General features: G+C 45.1%; 1 protein-coding gene across 2 annotated transcripts in view; it reads left to right on the top strand.

Moving 5' to 3' along the window:
* Positions 1-642: 642 nt before the first annotated feature.
* DMAP1 (DNA methyltransferase 1 associated protein 1) overlaps positions 643-19,058 on the top strand; it is a 30,193-nt gene continuing 11,777 nt past the window's right edge. The window contains exons 1-8 of one of the 2 annotated variants that reach the window (XM_021528324.3): positions 643-676; positions 1,048-1,203; positions 3,822-3,913; positions 4,312-4,507; positions 8,830-8,988; positions 10,103-10,270; positions 11,133-11,318; positions 14,153-14,224. In XM_021528324.3, the coding sequence (XP_021383999.1) occupies positions 1,102-1,203; positions 3,822-3,913; positions 4,312-4,507; positions 8,830-8,988; positions 10,103-10,270; positions 11,133-11,318; positions 14,153-14,224 (975 nt within the window). In that variant the 5' untranslated portion in view covers positions 643-676; positions 1,048-1,101. The remainder of the gene's footprint in view (positions 677-1,047; positions 1,204-3,821; positions 3,914-4,311; positions 4,508-8,829; positions 8,989-10,102; positions 10,271-11,132; positions 11,319-14,152; positions 14,225-19,058) is intronic. The other variant, XM_085586314.1, reaches the window with a different exon arrangement.

Below are 19,058 nucleotides of genomic sequence, written 5' to 3'. Positions count from 1 at the left end.
CACGAAGCCGTGGCACACGAGGCTGTGGCACACGAAGCCGTAGCACACGAAGCTGCGGCACACGAGGCCGTGGCTCACGAGGCCGTGGCACACGAGGCTGTGGCACACGCAGCCAGGCCGAGCAGCCCGAGCGTGCCATGAGGCGTGTGGGGCACCGCGCTGGCCCCGGCTCGGCTGTGGGGAGAAAGGAGACGGCAAAACTCCTGCTGAGCTCTGCAGGAAACCAGGCTCAGCCCCGGGACCAGGGAGAGCGGGATCCATCCCAGAGCCCCCGCGGGAAGGGGGTGAGGGCAGCCGCGGTGGCGGCGCCGCCTCCCGCCACACGGGCCGGGCTCGGAGCCGCCGCCGGGCGCGGCGGTGCTGCCACCTGCTGGCGCGGGAGCGAGCTGCGCCCGCAGCGGGCCGTGCGCCCTGAGCGGGGCGAGGGGTGCCGGGACCCGGCTGCGGCCGGGCGCTGCCGCGGGGAGAGCGGCGGGGAGAGCGGCGCCGGCCGCCTCGGGCCGGGCGGCCTCGGCTGCCGCCAGGCGCGGGACTCGAACCCGCCACCCTCAACCCCGCGTGGTGCGTCCCCCAAAGCGCTCCGGGCACTTCCGGGCGCCCGTTGGCGGGAGCGGAAGCGGCGCTGCCCGGGCCGCCGTGTTTGCCGCACGTCCCGGTGGCCGCGGAGCCGGCGCCGGTGGGTGCGCGGGGCCGCTCGCAGCGCGGCGGCCGCGGCCGCGCGGGGAGCGCCGCGCCTCGCTCGCCCTCCCGCAGGCCTCCCGGGACCCCCCCGCGGGGCCGCGGGCCGCGGGCGCGGCGTGCGGAACCCCCGGGACCCGCCGGGTGCAAGGCCCCGTTGTTGGGCCTGGCGGGGGGATGGGAGGCGGCCGAGGGGGGTGTGTGTCCATGTGGATATAAGTGTGCGAGTGTGCGTGTGCGTGTGTACGCGTGTGTGTGCGCAGATATACGTGCCGGTACGTGTATACACGCGCACCCACGCGTGTCTGCATGAGTCCGGGACACCCCCGCGGGAGTTAACCCCCGACCCCCGGTTTCCCACCCTCCCAGAGCTGGAGGGGACGGACAGGACGGCGCAGAGAAGGGCAGAGGGCAGGCGGAGTCATGGCGACGGGGGCAGATGTACGGGACATCCTGGAGCTGGGAGGCGTGGAGTCAGAGAACACGGGCACCATCAACAAAAAGGACATCATCAACTCGGATAAGGTGAACTGCAGTGCCCCGAGGGGCTGCGGCGTGATTTCTGGGCACTCACCGAGCTTGCATGTGGTGTTTGGGGTGAATGTTGGAAGAAAAGATGGAATTAAGCGTGTACCTTCTTAGTTACCTGTGCCATGGCATCTGGTGTGGGATTTAAGCTGGAGCTGTGTAAGCCATGTCCTGCTGAGCTGGGACAGGCCCCAGGACATTCTCAGCTGTCTCTAAAACTCTCATTTTGTGAAGTATCTAGCCCCAAAGCAAGTGGAAATAATATAACACAGTCTTGTTTTAGAAGAAAGAAAGTATTGTCTGACTTGACTGAATGACAGAAGTCTTCCCACCTGTGTGGGGAAGGTGTGTGGCTGAGGTTTGGGAGAACTGGGATGCATTGCCTGTGGGAATGTGGCAAGTTAAGCTCTGTTAAGGATGTGTGACGTGATGTGCTGCATTCTGTGTGGTAATGTGCTACAGTATCTTTTTGTCTTCTGTGTTTTAAATTTGGGCAAAATCATGGGTGTCCCATGTTTTGCAAGGTATTGGGAAGGTCAATTTAGGAGTAGTTATGAGATGCAGAGGTGCTTTGAAATGAGCCCAGGGAGCTCTCTGGTACACAGATGGTCTGATTTGAAGTAAAGCCTGTATATTTGGGGAAAAAATCAAAACCAAACTACACATACACAACCACCCCATCCCTAAAAGCGCCTTCTGGCTGTCATTGTTTGCCTCCACTGCAGTGTTTGTGTGTGAGGAGAAACACTGTGGTTTCACTGCCTTGCTAGGGCTAGGGCACACAGTATAATTGATGTAATGGAAAAACAGTGAGTTTCAGTCATTTGAAGGCTGAAATGTTGGAATTGCTGGTTATGGACTGTGTTGGTGAACAGTGTCTGGTGAGGGGCCTGGTGGCTGGATTCAGCCCGCAGTGTTGCCAGTGAGTGTTTGGAGCTGTGAGTTCTTTGATTTAAATGTGTTTGTGTGCTAGGCAGCAGAGAGCTAAGGAGTGCTGGCTCTCTGGTTGCTGGCTGTCTCTTTGGAGCAGGGACCAAGATGATTTTCTCCTCAAGTTTTCTGTAATGGGAAGAGAGAGGAAGGGAAGGTGCAGGGAAAGGTTCTGGGAGGTGTGCAGGAGGCCACTTGGACGAAACATTCTGAATTTCTACAAAGTACAGAAACGAAGCCAAACCAAAGGTGTAAGCTGTTATCACACGGAGAGTGCAACGTTGCTAATAACAGTGCAGCTCCCACTCAGGAAATAGATCTGTTCTCAATTAGAAAAGAAACAGATTGATGTCTTGAAATCACAAGAGAACCATGAAGTACTTTCCAGTCCATTAGTGACTGAGAATGTTAAAATAAAAAATACTAGGCATAAAAACATTTAAATCAGCATGACCAAGTAATTTGTTCTTGACTCCTAAAAGAGCTGGCTGAGCTGATCTCTGGCCTGCTGATATTAACTTTTAATAAATCTGGGAACTTTGGGGGAATTCCAGAGGCCTGTGTTCATACAGGGTGTGTGGTGACCGGGTCAGTGCCTTGCTTGGCCTTACATTGCTGCTGGGCAAAGTGATGGACACACTAGGAGAAAGTTGCTTGATTGGGGATGAAGAGGTGCTGATATAATGCGTGTCTGTCACAAAGTTTTATGGAAAGTAGTTGTAGTCCAAGATGATAGGGACTTATTTTTTCAGTGGAATCTTGAATTTGCTTGATAAAGGTGACTGTATGGATTTAGCACAATTTATGATGCACTGTTAGTTTTACTACTGAAAAATATTCTGATGTAAAATTTGGTAGTGATCTAGTAAGCAAGTACATAATAGTAGTGTCTGGGGTAGTAGTTACAAAGATGGTACAGTTAGACCAAATGCTCAGTAAACTTTTCCCTATTAAATAAAGTGTAAGTTCTTAGTGTGGCTGTTACTGTACCTACCTGAATCCAAAGCTGATCACCTGATACAGTTGATTACCGATAAACTTGTATATGGATATGAGTTGGACTGTGTCTTAGAAACCATCAGTTCTGTCAAGGGTTTAGGGGCCAGGTTGAGTTGTGTACACTGAATTCCTCTTATGAAGAAACTGTCAAAAAATTGTTTGCTGTGTAAATGGGAGAGCACAGCTGGGACCAGAGAACTTTGGTAGGTGGCACTGGGGGGTTTTGCCAAGGGGCTACTGCAAGGGTGGAATCACAGATGGTAAAAACTGAAGCTGCTGCAGAACAAAGTGACAAAAACTGTGAAAATCTAGGAAGACATTTCTTACTTGAAAAGGTACAGAATCACATTATTAAATGCATTAGTATCTCTGAGGGAGGACAGTGCTTCCTTAGTAAGAAAAAACTTAGTGCACCAGTCCCTGCAATCTACAGCCAGATGTTCAGCTTGGAATTCAAGTGTGTTATCAGCAAGAGCAAATGTGGGTACTGGTGAGCCCTATCACTGAAAGTGGGTACATTTTGTCTGTCAGTGTCTTCCACCAGGAATAGGCACTTTCTTGGAGAAATTCAAGGTGTTTATAACCAGATAAAAGTAAAAACCATCACAGGGCATCAGGTTATACAATTTTAATGTTCCCTCAGGAATTTCTACCCCTGAATTTAAAGTGCAATTTTTTTGTTTCAGAAAAAATCCAAGAAATCTTCAGAAACATTGACGTTTAAGAGGCCAGAAGGAATGCACCGAGAAGTTTATGCACTTCTCTATTCTGACAAAAAGTAAGAGCACATGGTCATCTGGGCAGGTTGTGGGGTGGCCTGGGCCTTTGGTGGCAGGTCAGCATCCTATTGAAACCAGGGGCAGTCTCGCGTCCCAGATTGATTCTCCTTTGTGCTCAGCCCATGCTTGTGCCCTTTTCTTAGTCATGGACAGTGTCTGTTTTCTCTCTTCTAAATTTGAGGGGCTTGCTTGATACAGGAAATGAATTAGATACAGGCAAAATTGTCTAACACAGACAAAACAGTGCTCTTAGCCTTTGTATCTAATTCTTTCTTGATCTCAGCTGGGAATAGCACCTGCTTTTGTATCTGCAAAAAGAGTTCTGAGCCTGAAATCTCTTTGGGTTTGTCTTGGACTGCTCCTTGCGTCTCATCACCAGCACTTTCCTCCACCACAGGGATGCACCTCCGCTGCTGCCAAGTGATACAACTCAGGGTTATCGAACAGTCAAAGCAAAACTGGGCTCCAAGAAAGTCCGGCCTTGGAAGTGGATGCCTTTCACCAACCCAGCGAGGAAAGATGGAGCAATGTTCTACCACTGGAGGAGGGCAGCAGAGGAAGGGAAGGATTACCCTTTTGCCAGATTTAATAAAGTAAGTGGGAGCACTTTCAAACAAAAGCATATAAACAGCAGCTGGAAAATACCCTTCAGTCAGTTTCTTGGCTGTCCAGACAGGAAGTTGATTCTTTCAACATGTGAAAACTGAGTTAGATTTGGTAATTGCATTTTGAATTGCAGCATGACCTGCAGCCATGTGACCATGGACTGATGTCTCCAAATCATTCAGGCAAAGCAGGCTTTGTATATGGTCAGAGCTCGGTAGAGACCCCGGTGTTTCAGGTGTGCAGTCATGGATTTGGTGAGGAGAACTTGTGATACCTACCTCTGTTCCTGACCAACACCCTCTCCCTGATTACAGCTCAGGGTAGTAAAAGGTATTCTATTCTGAGTGTGACATAAAAGTCAGAAATCTTGCTATTTTGCTCATTATGAAAAAAATGGCTTCAGCTTCCTGGCCAAAAAGGTGGCTAGCAACCTCTTGGCCAGATTCCAGCACAGATGCTGAATTACTTTGCGTTCCCTCTGAAATTGCTCTCCTGGTATCAGTGTGGTGCAGTCCCCTGTTCTTTGCATCTTACATTAAATTGTCACAATGTGTTGTTGTAATCTCCTGCTGTCTTTTTTCCCAGATGTATCTGCTTTGAGTGGCTGTGCCTTTTATGTGTATGCACAAAGAAAACTACATCAAGATTTATACTTCAAAGTCAGGACCTCCAAAGTTAGGAAGGAGCGGAGTTAGGGTGCTTCCATAATGTAATTTAACTCCCTTCATGATGCAAATATGAAAGAGTGAGCAAACCGTGTGCTAACGTGATTCCACAAAAGCTCTGCTTGTGTGTAACCGTATACAATATTTTAAGTTTGTAACCCACAGAGCATCAGCTCTAACAAAGCTTGGCTTCCTGCAGAGTTAAGTGGTTGGTTGACCTTATATGTTAGAAGGCTCAGGCTCTGACTGATGCTTTTCCTGTAGCTGGGACATTGGTAAGAGCCTCCTGTGGTATCTCTTCTCTGATGTCTGGGGTGGAAGTCTGAAGTATGACTCACTTAGTCGAGGCACCTACCTAGATGTCTGAGTGAAACTTTGTGAGGCTAATTGTCTCTAAGACTCTACTGCTGGAACTGGTTTTGGCTGAGTTCAACTGAGTTTATCAGAGGGGGCCACACATCACATCTGGGTATTTTAATTACATGATTCTCATTGCCTTAACTTTATCAGGTACAGTGAACTGACAGACAGAAGCGCATTCAGCAAGGCTGTAACCTTTAGATTAGTGGTACAGACATCTGCCATCTGCAAATGCAAAATTACATACTATCAGGAGCAAGTTGTTATCCTTGTGGTGGTTTAGTTGAGAAAGTTGAAGGCACTGATGAACAGTTTTGCAGATATTTGCTTTATCAGAGGAAATTTATTTACTTTTCCAGGCTCTTCCCTGGGTTTCTTCTCACGTGCTTGATACCTCTGCCTGAATCTTTCCCTCCTCTTGGCATGAGCCTGTTTTCCTTTGTAGTCTGTCCTGTTGGTCACTCAAGCTCTTTAACCAAGCTCCTGGGCTGTCACTGCTCAGTTGCTTTCCCTTTTCTCTGTGCTTCCTGTCTCCAATACAATTCCCTCCTCTTTGTTGTGAGATCCAAATTGTGGACTTGGGTTTCACCATGTACACTGAGCCTTATTTCAGGGTGTGAAATAGGAGTACAAAAGCAGATTTGCTGGTGTTAGAGCAAAGCCCTCTCTCAGCCAATACTGTTTGTTTTTTGCTACCATTTGTAAAGGCTTAGCAGAGGAGTATGAGAATGGGGCAAATAGATGTTTTCCTACTTTCTGGTTGTCTTTGGCTTAAGGATTTCTTAATTTGAAATTTGTGTTTAATAATTCTTGCTAGGTACATTCAGGGCAGAAATGTGCTTCATGAGTAACCCATGCTAATGTGTTCTTCAGGTTAATTTTGTGTGGTGTGCAAAGGTGCCTTCCTCTGCTCATTTCAAACTGCTGCCTTGAGGTTTAGTCCTTATGAGATCTTGTGTTAGATGATGTAGTAAATTGTCCTTGCTGTGTACTGTGTTCTCTGTAATGTGACATGCCCTCCTGTGCACTCTCTTGTTCTCAAATATCCTTTCTTTTGAAATGTGTGGACTAGGAATGAGTGTTCTACTTATGAGAGCATGGTGGATTTATGTGGGCTGTTTTTCTCTATTTCCCTCATAATTTTTACTGTTTAGGTTGAATTTTTACCTCTGTTAGGCATTGTGCTGATGTTTTCACAAAACTGTCTTGTGGCTCTAGGATCCTGAGCAGTTTCAGCTAATTTAATACTCATAATTTTGTGAGTTTGTGGTGTGAAGTGTTGGAGTGAGAGAGGTTTTCTGGGCCATTGAACCCTCCTCTTGGCTCTTTCAGGTCCTCCCACAATCCAGTCCCTTTCATAGACTGATCAAGTTCCTTTTGAAAAGCAGTTGGTGTATCCTACCCCTGTGCTTCCTTGGGAAGCTCTTCTAGACTGTCTTTGCTTCATTTCATTTCCAGGTTAAATTTTCCATGTTAAATTGGCATTTCTTTGCAAGTCAATTTCTTTGTTCTTATTTCAGTTGTTCTTTTCTTCCCATGAGTATTCCTTTCATTTAATCTAGCATACTTGAAGCCTGCAGTCAGATTCTTCTTCAGACTTCCTTTGCTAGGCTGTGTTCTCTTCCAGTCTGCTGTAGGAAGACAGGCTCACCACCCTATTACTCATGCTCTTCTCTGTACTTGTTTCCATTTCAGTGCATCTTTCCTGACCTGGGATCAGAAGTGTTGTAGTTGGTATTCCTGCCAGTATTCTTGTTGTGCAGTTGAAACACTGCCAATTTCTGCTGGAAATCCCTCTCTGGGGATCATATTTGCCTTTTCATGGTTATGTTGCAATTGAATGTATAGTCAACCCATGGTTAGCTCAAGTTTTCCATCCGTTCCCACCTTCTGATTTCTTTCAGGGGTTCTCACCTGAGCAGCCATGAATGGCGCTGAGGAAGTGTTTTGGAAGTGTCTTTGCTCTTGTCACAGTCTCTTGTCTGATGAGGCATCTGTCACCTTCCCTTCCATTCACTGCAGAGGGCCCTGCTGGCTCTTCTCATGTGTGTGCTCCTCTAGAAATTTTGTTTCATGATGTGCATGAAACATTCTTACAGTGTTTGGTAAGATGGCTTTGCTCCTGGTTGAAGGTGGTACTTGAAGGTTGAGGTTCAGTGCATTCCCAAGAGATCTGCTTCACCTTTGAGTTTCTGTGTCTTAAGTGGTAGAGGAAAGGCAGTAGACCTAAAGAAGCTTCTCTTTGAAGGCTCAGAAATGCTCCTCCAAGCTGTATGGAGTTCATGAGGATGACTTTCTTGGTGACAGGACACAAAACCACAGAGGTGTTGAAGCACATCTGCTTGCATGCACACTGTTTTCTTCTGGAGGCAGGATCTCCTCAGGCGGAGCAAAGTTTTGCTCCAGGAGGAAGGGAGTGAGGGGGAATAAGGGAGGAAAGCACAGGCTTGTTTACACACTTGTTTTACCACATGGTAGTTAGGATTTCCCCCAATATAGTAAGTATTTTTGCTGTTTCTTTAGTACTCATGTGACACTTGTGTTCTGGATAGAGCCCTTGCAGAGCAGTCCCAGGCTGGGGACAGTACTGTGGGCTTGGTCCTTTAGCCACCTGGGACACTGTGAGAGTTGGACTCTCTCATTCTGCTGGGGAAAAAATCTAGAGGGAAGGGAGGGACAAACTTATTTGCCAAGTTTATGGCCTTCATTTGTACAGTACACAGTCTTTCAGATCTTCATGATGCTGTCTGCACCATACATGAAAGAAATAGTCTGAGTATCAAAGCAGAAGTGTGCTAAAGGCTGGGGATTACTGCTCCTTGCCTTTCCTGTTCTTCCTGTAGAAGTGAGCATGTCCCAGTCCAAGTAAAGAGTCAACTGTCAGAGCACTTTGGGCCAAGGTATTGGTTTTGCTGTATGGGAGGAATGCAGGGAGGCTGGCTGAATCTTGGTTTCACTGTCAGGATTGCTTGAAGTTTTGAAACCCATAGTCAGGATGTGGGTTGCTGACCTCTGCCTGTGTAAACCATCTGAAACAGGTTTCAGCCTCCTAGGCAGTAGCTCCTGGTAGGCTTCCCTGAATGTCACATTACGCCCTTGGAATCACACATTGCTTCATATCAAGTCCTCTCCTTGCTCATTGTGTTTCCTATCAGGACTCATTGCTCAGGGTCCTGGCAGCCCCCTCCTGTCAGTGCTGTGCTCATGCTCTTGGCTCAGGTATCTTGGCAGTGAGGAGGGCAGAGCTGCAGGAGAGCTACCATGGTTTTCTCTTCTCTCCACAGACAGTGCAGGTTCCTGTCTACTCAGAGCAGGAGTACCAGATGTATCTGCATGACGATGCGTGGACCAAAGCTGAGACAGACCATCTCTTTGATCTGGCTCGGCGCTTTGATCTGCGCTTTGTAGTCATTCATGACCGCTACGATCACCAGCAGTTCAAGGTGAGTCCTGGCGGCCAAGCTGCTGCTAGCAACCTGCTGCTGTGGCATGTTCAGGGTTTTCTGCACTTGAAAGACCAAATTACCCTTTATATCAGCTTAATTAGGGGAAAATAATGAATTATTGGCAGCAAGGGGTATTGAATTTCCAGCACAAGGCATTGCTGTTTCCTTTGTTTGTAATTAAATCCACTGTGACTTGTTCTCATTCCCTGTTGTGTTTTATTAGAAAGTTAGGTTTGCACCTGCCAGGAAAACAGCTTGTTGTTCCTTGAAGATAAGGCAGCTGGCGAGTTTGTTTGAGCAGGCTAGGTGTTCTGGATTTCAGTCTAGGCCCTTGGAGAAGGATCTGCCAGTGAACCCTGGAGGCTGGGACTTCTCCTTGGTGCTGCTCCTGACTTGTGGTTTGTCATAGTACAGGTTTCCATCATCTCTGCTGTGAAACAGGGAACATCAGTGGTCTGAAATTGCAACCCTGGTGTCATGATTGATGATCTACTATACTGGTTCCATACCTCCTGGTAAATAGGGAATGATGTGACATCTACAGAACAGCTCCTTGTTATCCTATGAAATGCTCACATGAAGACCAAAGTAAAATAACAAGAGTATGCCCAGCTGAGCAGCCCAAACATCTTTTGTGCTTGGGTTAATGGACCACAGCTCAGACTTCATGAAGTCATGGGCAGTGAATTGATGTAGCTGATACCTTGGTTGTGACTTGAGTGACTGTTGTCTGGAGCAACTCGGAGACCTGCACATTTGTTGCAGTTTCCTGCTTGCAGGCTTTCTCCTCTCAACTCTCTTTGCATCCTTTTATCTTCACTGCTCGGGATGCTCCACTGCTGTATTGTGTCTAAACCCTCAGCACTGTTGGATCTTTTGGTGGTTATTTTTAAAGCAGTAGCTGTGAACCCACGGCAGTTAATTCATGAAGCTTACTGAGAAACTCCTCCTTCCCTGCCATTCCCCCGGCTCCTGCGAGGGTCCCTGCTAGGCCTTCCTCCAGCACTGTCTCTCGTACTGTATGTGACATCCTTGTGGTCCTTGGGTGGCTACTGCACAAGGTTTTGTTTAGTTCTTCCACAATGCTGTCATCCTGTGATGTCTTCCACAGAAAAGGTCAGTGGAGGATCTGAAGGAACGGTATTACCACATTTGTGCCAAGCTGGCAAACATTCGTGCAGCTCCGGGCACAGACCTAAAAATCCCAGTGTTTGATGCTGGCCATGAGAGACGAAGGAAGGAACAGCTGGAAAGGCTTTACAATAGGACACCAGAGCAGGTAACTTGGGGAATAGAGCATCACTTCTCCAGAAGATTGATAAGTTGAATCAGGAGCTGTATGATGCAGGCCAGAGCATGGGAAAGGTAAAGAAGGGCTGGACAAGAAAAAAAACAACACTTGAGTACAGTGTTTTTGGTTAATGTCCCTTTAAGGAGTTTAAAAGGACAATAATTGAGCAATCTGACTATCCAGGAGAAAGGCCTACATGAGCAGAGTAATGGTCTCTGGTAACTGCCAGGATCTTCTCAGTGACACTGACTGTCACTGAGTCCTCTGATGGAAGCAATGTTGTTATGAGTACCAGAGTCTCATTGAGACAGAATTATTTATTTGAGAGCAAAAATATTTCCAGAAAGCATCAAAGACTAAATCTGCATGCTTATTTCTTCTCTATGTTGAAGCCATACAATGATCCTGCAGTTTAGACATTAAGAAAGTGTGTTCTCCATAGTCTGGGGGAGAGCATCCTTTTCAGTTAGTTCCCTCCAAGGACAAGTTTATATGTGAGGGGAGTTTTTTTCTTTTCACAACATTGTATTTGCAACTACAGCATATTTGGGCTTTTCAACACTTCTGTCTGTGCTTTTGGTCTCTGGAAGATGGGATTAGTAATTTCTGGATTGTTGAAGGGTGCATCATAAATGTTGTGATACAGTACCTGCCAGGTTGTAGAGTGACATTGCCATGGGTGCAGGGTAGGGTTATAGAGTGTAACATGCTCTAAAAATCCAAGAAGTTAGGCAGGAGCATAAAAGCATTCCCGGGCTGGCCCAGGGCAGAGCTGCTATCGGTAGATGGCCCCCTTGCCTTGCCAGGCCTCCTCTGCTCTTTGACTGCCCTGACGTGCTCTGGTCTGCAGGTGGCAGAAGAAGAATACCTCATCCAGGAGCTCCGTAAAATTGAAACCAGGAAGAAAGAGAGAGAAAAGAGAACCCAAGACCTACAGAAGCTCATCACAGCTGCTGACACCACGACTGAGCAGAGGCGTGCTGAGCGCAAGGCTCCCAAGAAGAAGCTGCCACAGAAGAAGGAGACAGAGAAGCCTGTAAACATTTATCTTTCTTTTTTTTCCCCTTTATCCTATTTATGCTCTGGCTGGGTAACATGTTTTCTGCTGCAGTCCTATGGGGATCAGGCCCTTTTTGGGTGGGGGGAGTAACTGCTGGCTGCTTTCTGGGAGATGTTTTTTGGTTACATCTTTGGAAGGCAGATTGGTGTAAGGCAGCCATTGTCAGAGTCCCCTGGTGTGCTCTTGGTTGCTCCCCCATTTGAAAAATGCTAGTTGAAGTCCTGTTTCTCTTTCTCTGCCTGAGAAAAGGGATGAAATAATGCCAACTGTTAATGCATCATAGCAAGGAGAAGCATCTCTCTCCCTGCTTCTTCCAAGTCTATTCTGTTACTGCTGTGTAGGGTTGACCCACAAACCCATTGTCTTTCACCTGCCTTATTTTTCTAGTTCAGGTTTTCCTTTCCTCCCCAGCTCCTGGATCTCAGCAGCATCTCCCCAAGCTCAGTACATGCCCCTCTCCTGATCCTCAGCGGTGATCAGAACAGCCCTGCTGTGGGACTCATATATTCTGGGAGCTATTGCTATTTCTCCATGAGCTGAGCTGCAGTCTAAGGAGCCCAGAATACAGCTTACAGCTTTCAGTTCACATTTGGTGCTACCTCAGTTTCCCTTTCTGGAAAGAGGAGGACAGCATGGTCTGATCTAAATTCAGCACCTTCAGTAGGAAAGGGCTGTTAAAAAAAATGTCAGATGTTTCCAGTGAGTCCCTGGGAATTCCTGTCCCTCCACCTTGTGAATAGAGAGCACTTGAGTAATTTTTCTCCAAAAGATTACCAGGAGGGGAGAAGCAGTGAATTCTAGACAGCTATTGCTTGAAGTGTGCCTAATGGTCACCACTTCCTCTAAACACTCTTTTGGTATGTCATGTCCCATGTGTGTCCCTGCTGTGTGATGAATATAGTATCACTGGGCACCTTGTGCATTGGAATTCCCTAAAGGGAAATCTCAACCATGGCTGGTATATCTCCCTATAAAGAAAGCAGTTTGTCACTGGTGGGAATGAAAAAAAAAGGGCTAGAGAATGGGGCTGGAAAGATGCTGAGTCTGCTAAGGCAAGGGAGTTCACCCCTAAATGTTGGCTGGAGTCTGTCTGCAGGCAAATAGTGCATAGGCACACCAGGGTGGGCAGAGAAGCACTTTCTGTTGTTGCACTAGCATCATTTCAACCATGACAGAGTCCATTAGGAGTCAATTACCAACTATAGCCAGGAAATGTTAAGAAAAAAATTGCATTTTAACTAAGAATTTGAATCGGGAGCTGCATCAGCATCATTTCAACAAAGGAAAATCATTTAGCAAAGAGTCAATTGAGGTTGAAGCGTTTACAGCATGTACAGGCTGTACAGGCACATGAGGCAAAAGAACCCATTTAATTGCTTATTGCTGAATGCGAGTCAGAGTTGGCTTGGCTGAGGCAGTGATGCTGATTTCCCCACACTGCTTGTGTCAGGGTGTTCAGCAACAGGCTGAGGGACAGAGTTCAGGGAGTTTGAAAACCAGCCTTCATTCAAAAGAAGCAGAGAGGATTGGTTTTTAATTGCAGCCTTCTTTGTCCCTAATAAGGCAAGTAGAGGGGGTATATCTTACCAAAGATCAAAGTGATCTCTACAAGTTCATTAGCCCTGTTGGTAGTTAGAGAATACTTTTTCCTTCATAGTCATGTTTAGGAATCTTTTTCCGGATCCTTTTTATTGGACAGACAACAGATAACTGAAATAATCTTAATGCCTGGCCATGCAGAGTGGTTTGTAGGGTGCCACCTCAAGACCAAGACCTAGAGATAGCTGATAGGGATGTGGGAGTTATTGGCAGGGAACTTGAGAAATTGAGTCACTGTCCTTCAGCATCTCTTATGATCTTGGAGCAACCCTGGCTGTCTCAGCCTTGTCTGGGGCAAAGAAAGAGCAAGAGCCTCTCTACAGAGAAATGTGGGAGCAGCAAGGCAAATGCTGTCTCCCAAGAACTGGGGAGATTTGAGGTGGCTTAGTTTTGGAAAATGCAATTGTGCATGTGTTTTGCAGAGGTTGTGGCGATTCTCAGCTTGAATCATAAGTATTGCTGACCCATTCAGTGCACAGATAGTCTGGTTTATTTCTTTAAAAGTCTGTTCACCTTTTGCTGTGCTCATCAGCATAGATTTTTAAGGGATTGTATTTATTTTTTTCCATTTCATTGAAATGCAACTATATGCTCTACTGTTAGCAGCAGAAACATGGAAGTTTGCTGCATTTTAATGCTGTGCTTAAAATAAGAAGTAAGAAAGAAAACTGTCTAATGAGTGGACAAATGACAAAACATGTATGAGCAGCAGGCCTCCCTAGGAGGGGGCAGTCCTTGCATCCTCATTAGTGGCCTCACGTCTGTACAGATCAGAGGTTTCCTAGCTCATTCCTTTGAGAGTTTATAGTCAAAAGGCAAGATTTAGGGAAGTCCTGGGCTGTTTTGATCAGTGAAATGGGTCAAAGTTGGATAAGGATGATACTGTGAAAATATGTATAAATGCCATGCAGGGTCAGGGTTTCTGTGTGGGTGGATGTAAGATGCACTGTGCAGAGCAGTGCATTTAAACCAACTGACCAAAAATGTTTGAGCTTTCCAAAGATGCCTTGAACTGGAGTATTTTTCTCAATGAATTGCTTGGGATTTTCCCACTGAATCCTGTTGCCTGGGATTTTCCTCTTGCCTCAGCTCTGACATGTGGCCATGGCAGGTGGTTCTCTGTCATAGGAAATGGCGTTTCCCCTTCAGATAGTCTCTATATGAAATGTTGTGTTTCTTCCATCAACACATCCTGTTTCAATCTCTTTCAGGCTGTTCCTGAGACTGCTGGCATCAAGTTTCCTGACTTCAAATCTGCAGGTGTCACGCTGCGGAGCCAGAGGGTAGGCTCTTGTCCTGTTCCTATGGGACCTCTGTTAATGTCTTTCACTTTGCCTGGCTCTTTCCTCATCCTTTTATAGCTAAAGAAAGTCAAGTTCTTGCCTCTAAAATAAGAAAGGAATTCCGTGAATGTGGAGACTCAGAAACGTGGAATGCTGGCTCTGTGGAAGCCAACTCATTGCCTTGCAGAGGCACCTGAAGTTGCTGCTGTTTGTCACTTGTGTGCCTGCTTTGCTGTTAGACACCTGTAACATAACCAAATGGAGCTGTCGAGCCCAAAAGGAGCTCCAAGCCACATCTAATGGGCCCCTTGGAGCATGTGTGTTTCTAGCTGAGAGGTTCTGTTGGAGTGGTGTGGGCTGGAAAGGACCTTAAAAATCATCTAATGTAAGGTGATTAAGAACTGGATGTTCAGAGTGTGTCTTGAAAAAAACCAGAAATACATAAACACATAGAATTTTTAGCCTTTCTATTTACATTATCTTAGAAGATAGTTTTTGGAAAAGCCCCTGTGTTCAGCCTGTTGCAGAGATTCTCCTGAGTAAAGAACTTTCTTGTTGTTTTTGTATTGCTTTCTTATATCAGCAGGACTTGACACCTGCCTCTTAGCCACAGGTTTTGGGATATCAAGTAACTTAAACCTGCTTGGTCAACTGAATGTTTTCAGAGAAGTTTTGATAGCAAAATCCTGTGTGCCCATACAAGTACTTTCTGCTTTTTTCCAAGCCAAAAAAAAAAAAAAAAAAAAAAAAAAAAATTAAAATTGCTTTATTATAGCTAAGTTGGATAAGTACATTCCTTGCCTGGCATCCTCGCTTGGCATGGTAAATTTAAAAGACTTTTTAGGGAATGTTATTTTGATATCAAACTGGCTTCAGATCTTGCTGGCTGTTAATAGAAATGTGTTTGGGATAATGCTGCTTTGATGTACTGGTGCATGCGTGTGTCAAAGGTGGGATGCTTCAACAGGGTCACTGCTGAGGGGCCCCTTTAGTGTACCAGTGCCACCATCTGCAGGATACATGTTTTGAGTGAGGGGCTACAGCCTTGAGGAAATCACAGTCCAGCGACAAGCAAGATTGCAGTGCAGGTGTTGAGATTTATTGAGATGTGGCAGATGTGTTCTCCAGCACTAAGATAAATAGAGTAATTTATGGAGATTGATTTGGATTTTGAAAACTAATAACTAATGGTTGATCTTTTCTATTTTTTTTACCCTCTCTGGAAGAGAAGTTGAGCAATAATGTATCAGTGATGGAACCACCTAGCAAAGCCAGCAGCCTTTTTGTGCGCCAAACAGGCAATTCAAATCCCAGCCTTCATGAAAATGGGTGCTACATGCTTTTATCTGTTCCCTTTAATGCTCACAAGATGCAGTGTTAAGTTGAGGCATGGCAGTCTGATTCAGCAACTTTTAGCTTGCAGTATCCAGGCTTCTGGAGTGACCTAGAGCAATTTTCTATGTTCTTCTTGAAATTTTTATGGAGATAAATGCTGTTCGTAGAATTACCAGTGGTTTGTGAATTAAAAAGATGGTTTATCACTGATCTAGGTGAAAAAACTACACTTTGCTGTTTGGAAATGTGAAACCTGCCTCTAACCCAGAAAAACAAATTCATTTGTGGCTTTTAGCCAGTCAGCTGGCTTCCTTATCCAGGCCTTCTCTGTTTTTAAAACAAGAGCTATTAGATCCACTTGCTTCACAGGTGCATGATGGGGAGAATTAATTGTATGAGGTCAGTCCAGGCCTTTTAAACTGGGAAAAGATGCTGAAGTACCAAGTGTTATGGAGTTGACAGTCCATGCTAATCCAAATTATTTTACTTGTGGGATTTATATGGCAAACCATCTGATCTCTAGTGTCGTGGAATTGATCAGGGTGGAGGCTTACTAGGACTAAGTGAGGAATTGGAATGAAATGCTGTAAATTTATACTCTGGCAACATCCAGCATAAGATGTTTTGCCCTTAGCACATTGAAAAATGATTTCTAAAAGCCTGTGCTGTCCTGCACTAAGTTCTTTTGGCTGAAGACCTAAAGAGTCCCTCACCTAAAGGCTTCTGTTGTCCTCCTTTATTCCATACTTTGCTACTGTGCTTTATGCCTTTGTGGTTAGGTGAAGCTGGATTTTGCAGTGAGATCAGGGCTCAACCTCTGTCATGTGTGAAAAATGTACCATATCATCCCCAGGATAATAGCATTTACTCTTTGATTAGAGATTTTTTTTCCCCTGAGGATTTACAATTAGTCTGAAATCTGAGTTAAAATTAATTTATAGAAATGAGTCCTTGAAGAAAAAGTTAGGAATCCATATTCAACTTAATTTGTTCCCAGTAGTTTTTATGACAATAGCCATGGCTCTTCAAATTCCCCCGTCATTACAGCTTACACAATCTTATGGACAGGCTGAATTTGAAGACTGATTTTTTTTTTTCCCCTCTGTGAGGATTAATGGTCACTTAGAGCCATTATTCTTCATAACCGAAAGTTTCTCCTTCAGCAGACGCTGAAGAGTAATCTTCTGCAGTGACTCCCACAAGCTGGCTTCTCTCAGACTGGCCTCAGTCTCCCATTGTTCTCCAAGGGACTGTGGCCACAGGCAAAGAAGGCCACAGCCCCTGTGCTCTTGCTCTGCATGGGATTTCCCTCTGCCTCCTGACAGCACTGACTGCAAGTTTCTCTGAGGCAGTGGGAAGCTGGGCATTATGAAAAGCTTCCTCTTAATTCAAGGCAGTGTATTGCCTTGGTGCCACTGAGAACAGAAGGCAGTAGCAGATGTTTGGAAAGGGGTGAGCCTTCTAAGAGTTACTTGAAAAGAATTTTAGACCTTTGCATTTGATATTAGTAAAACAGTGTTAGGAAAATAACATCAGAAGTGTATTATTAATCCTAAGCATCGCTTCTGGAAAACTTCCTGTTATACCAGCTCTGCTCAGCTGGGAGGTCAGCCAGCCATAGAGCCTGAGGAAAAGAGAGATGTGTAGGGAATTTGAACAGGGAAAGGTGAAGAAAAGACTAAAGGGAAAGCAGGGAACTTTGAGGAAGGAATGCTTTGCTGTGGATCTGCCTGAAGGAAAGGAAAATGGGAGCTTGGATTTGGATCTTTTCCAGGATCCAGACAAACAAGCAGTAATCACATATTTGTGATCTGGGCATGATGTTGCTTCAGTAGGGCAGAACTGAGTTTGTTCTGATTTCACCACAGTGTTTCTGTACCATGTATGTTCAGCTTTCTTTTAAATTTAACCTTTGAGTTTATTGTGTTCAGAGCTGTTGACTTCGGCATTCTTAACATCTCTGCAGTGTGTTTTAAGTTCTCTCCCAGCCATGTCTGTGGATTTTAACTTTCAATTTTGGCAATGCTGTTGAATTGTTTCAGCAGTGCTTTTAAGAAAGATGATGCATGGAAAAGAGTGGATGTTTGTACCCACTCCTACATATTGAGGTGTGTGTCTGTGTCCTTGCTCGCTTGTCATGGGCTTGGAAGCAAAGGAACTGGAAGAGAATTGATTTGAGTGGTGTCTTATCTGGAAACAAAACAAAATCTTGTGATGAGAAGATGTTTGTAGAATTCTCAGTCTGCAGAAAGGACTGAGGGATGCTCCAGCTTAGTCATTCATTGGCCTTCTCCTCTTAGAAAAGGCTTCCAGCCAGCAGCCTGACTTCATCTGCTTAACTGGGATCTTGTAGACTATTTGCCAATTGAGCAAATTAAGAAGAAAGTAAAGGAAGGAAAATTACAAGTAGAACTTTAGTACTCATTGATTCAAATATTCACACTCATCAGCTTTTAAATGTTTAGTAGCCTTCTAAGCACTTTTTTAGCACTGATTAATGAATAAGAATTTACTATGGTTGTGTGGGGAAGCATGTGTGTGAGTTCTTCCGTTTTTTTTTTTCTTGGAGTGCAAACTAAGTGCTTCCTCCCAAGTCCAAGGTGAATGATATTTCTTGAGGAAGATGTGGTTGTTTGTATGTATTTAGACATGTTTATCCTCTATATTTGATCTGACCAGTAATTACATGGCCAGGCACGCTGGCTGTTTACCCTGCATTGGAGGCTACTGGCTCTGTTCCTTCTCTGTCATTAATGCAAACCCAGACTTCATTGGCAGTGAACATGTGACACATCTGTCTGTCCTCCTGTGATCAATACTGTCCCTTTAGAGATTCAGCTTTTGGAAGCTGTTCCATAAAATACCAGTTATTCTTATTTGGATTTGATAAATTTAATTACTTGAAGCAATTAATTATTTATTTGCTTTGTATTGATTGCATTCCAAGGCGTTCTGACATCAATCTCTTGGAGATCAGCACACCCTTATTAGGTGGGGAAAGTTTATGTTTCCAGGTCTGAACATCCCATGGATTAGTTAGCTGAGATGTGCTTGTTGCTTCTGCTAGCAATTTTTCATTAGTGAAGTTGTATGTTTTGTGCTCTTCAAGAGAGTGGCTGGGAGTAATTTCCACAGGGAGTCTGACAGGTGTAGAAGGGAAGTAGTTCTCTCATTTCTGTGAATAAAACTTATGAAGAAATGATGCTGGCTGGATCGAATTCATGTTGTGGCATTGCCATCTATTTGTTGTACTATATGCCCTTTAATTAGGGCCAAGAGAGTGCTGGTGCATTTCCTAATCAAACTCCTGTCTGTAGAGAATGAAATAAGATGAAAATATTGGTGTATTTATTTCTAAAGAGAACTGCAAAGGATACAAAATCTTGAATGAACTAGAGAAGGTGAATCCAACGCATCTTTTCCTTCATTCTTGTTTTTAGCTAAACCAAAAGGCACTTAATGTTAAATTGCTGAAAGAAAATCCATCCATAACCTTTTT

The sequence above is a fragment of the Lonchura striata genome, chromosome 8 (genome assembly GCF_050655825.1).
Source record: "Lonchura striata isolate lonStrDom1 chromosome 8, ASM5065582v1, whole genome shotgun sequence".
Taxonomy (NCBI): Eukaryota; Metazoa; Chordata; class Aves; order Passeriformes; family Estrildidae; genus Lonchura; species Lonchura striata.
The sequence above is the reverse complement of the archived record's forward strand: the minus strand, read 5'-3'. Positions and strand labels throughout refer to the sequence as shown.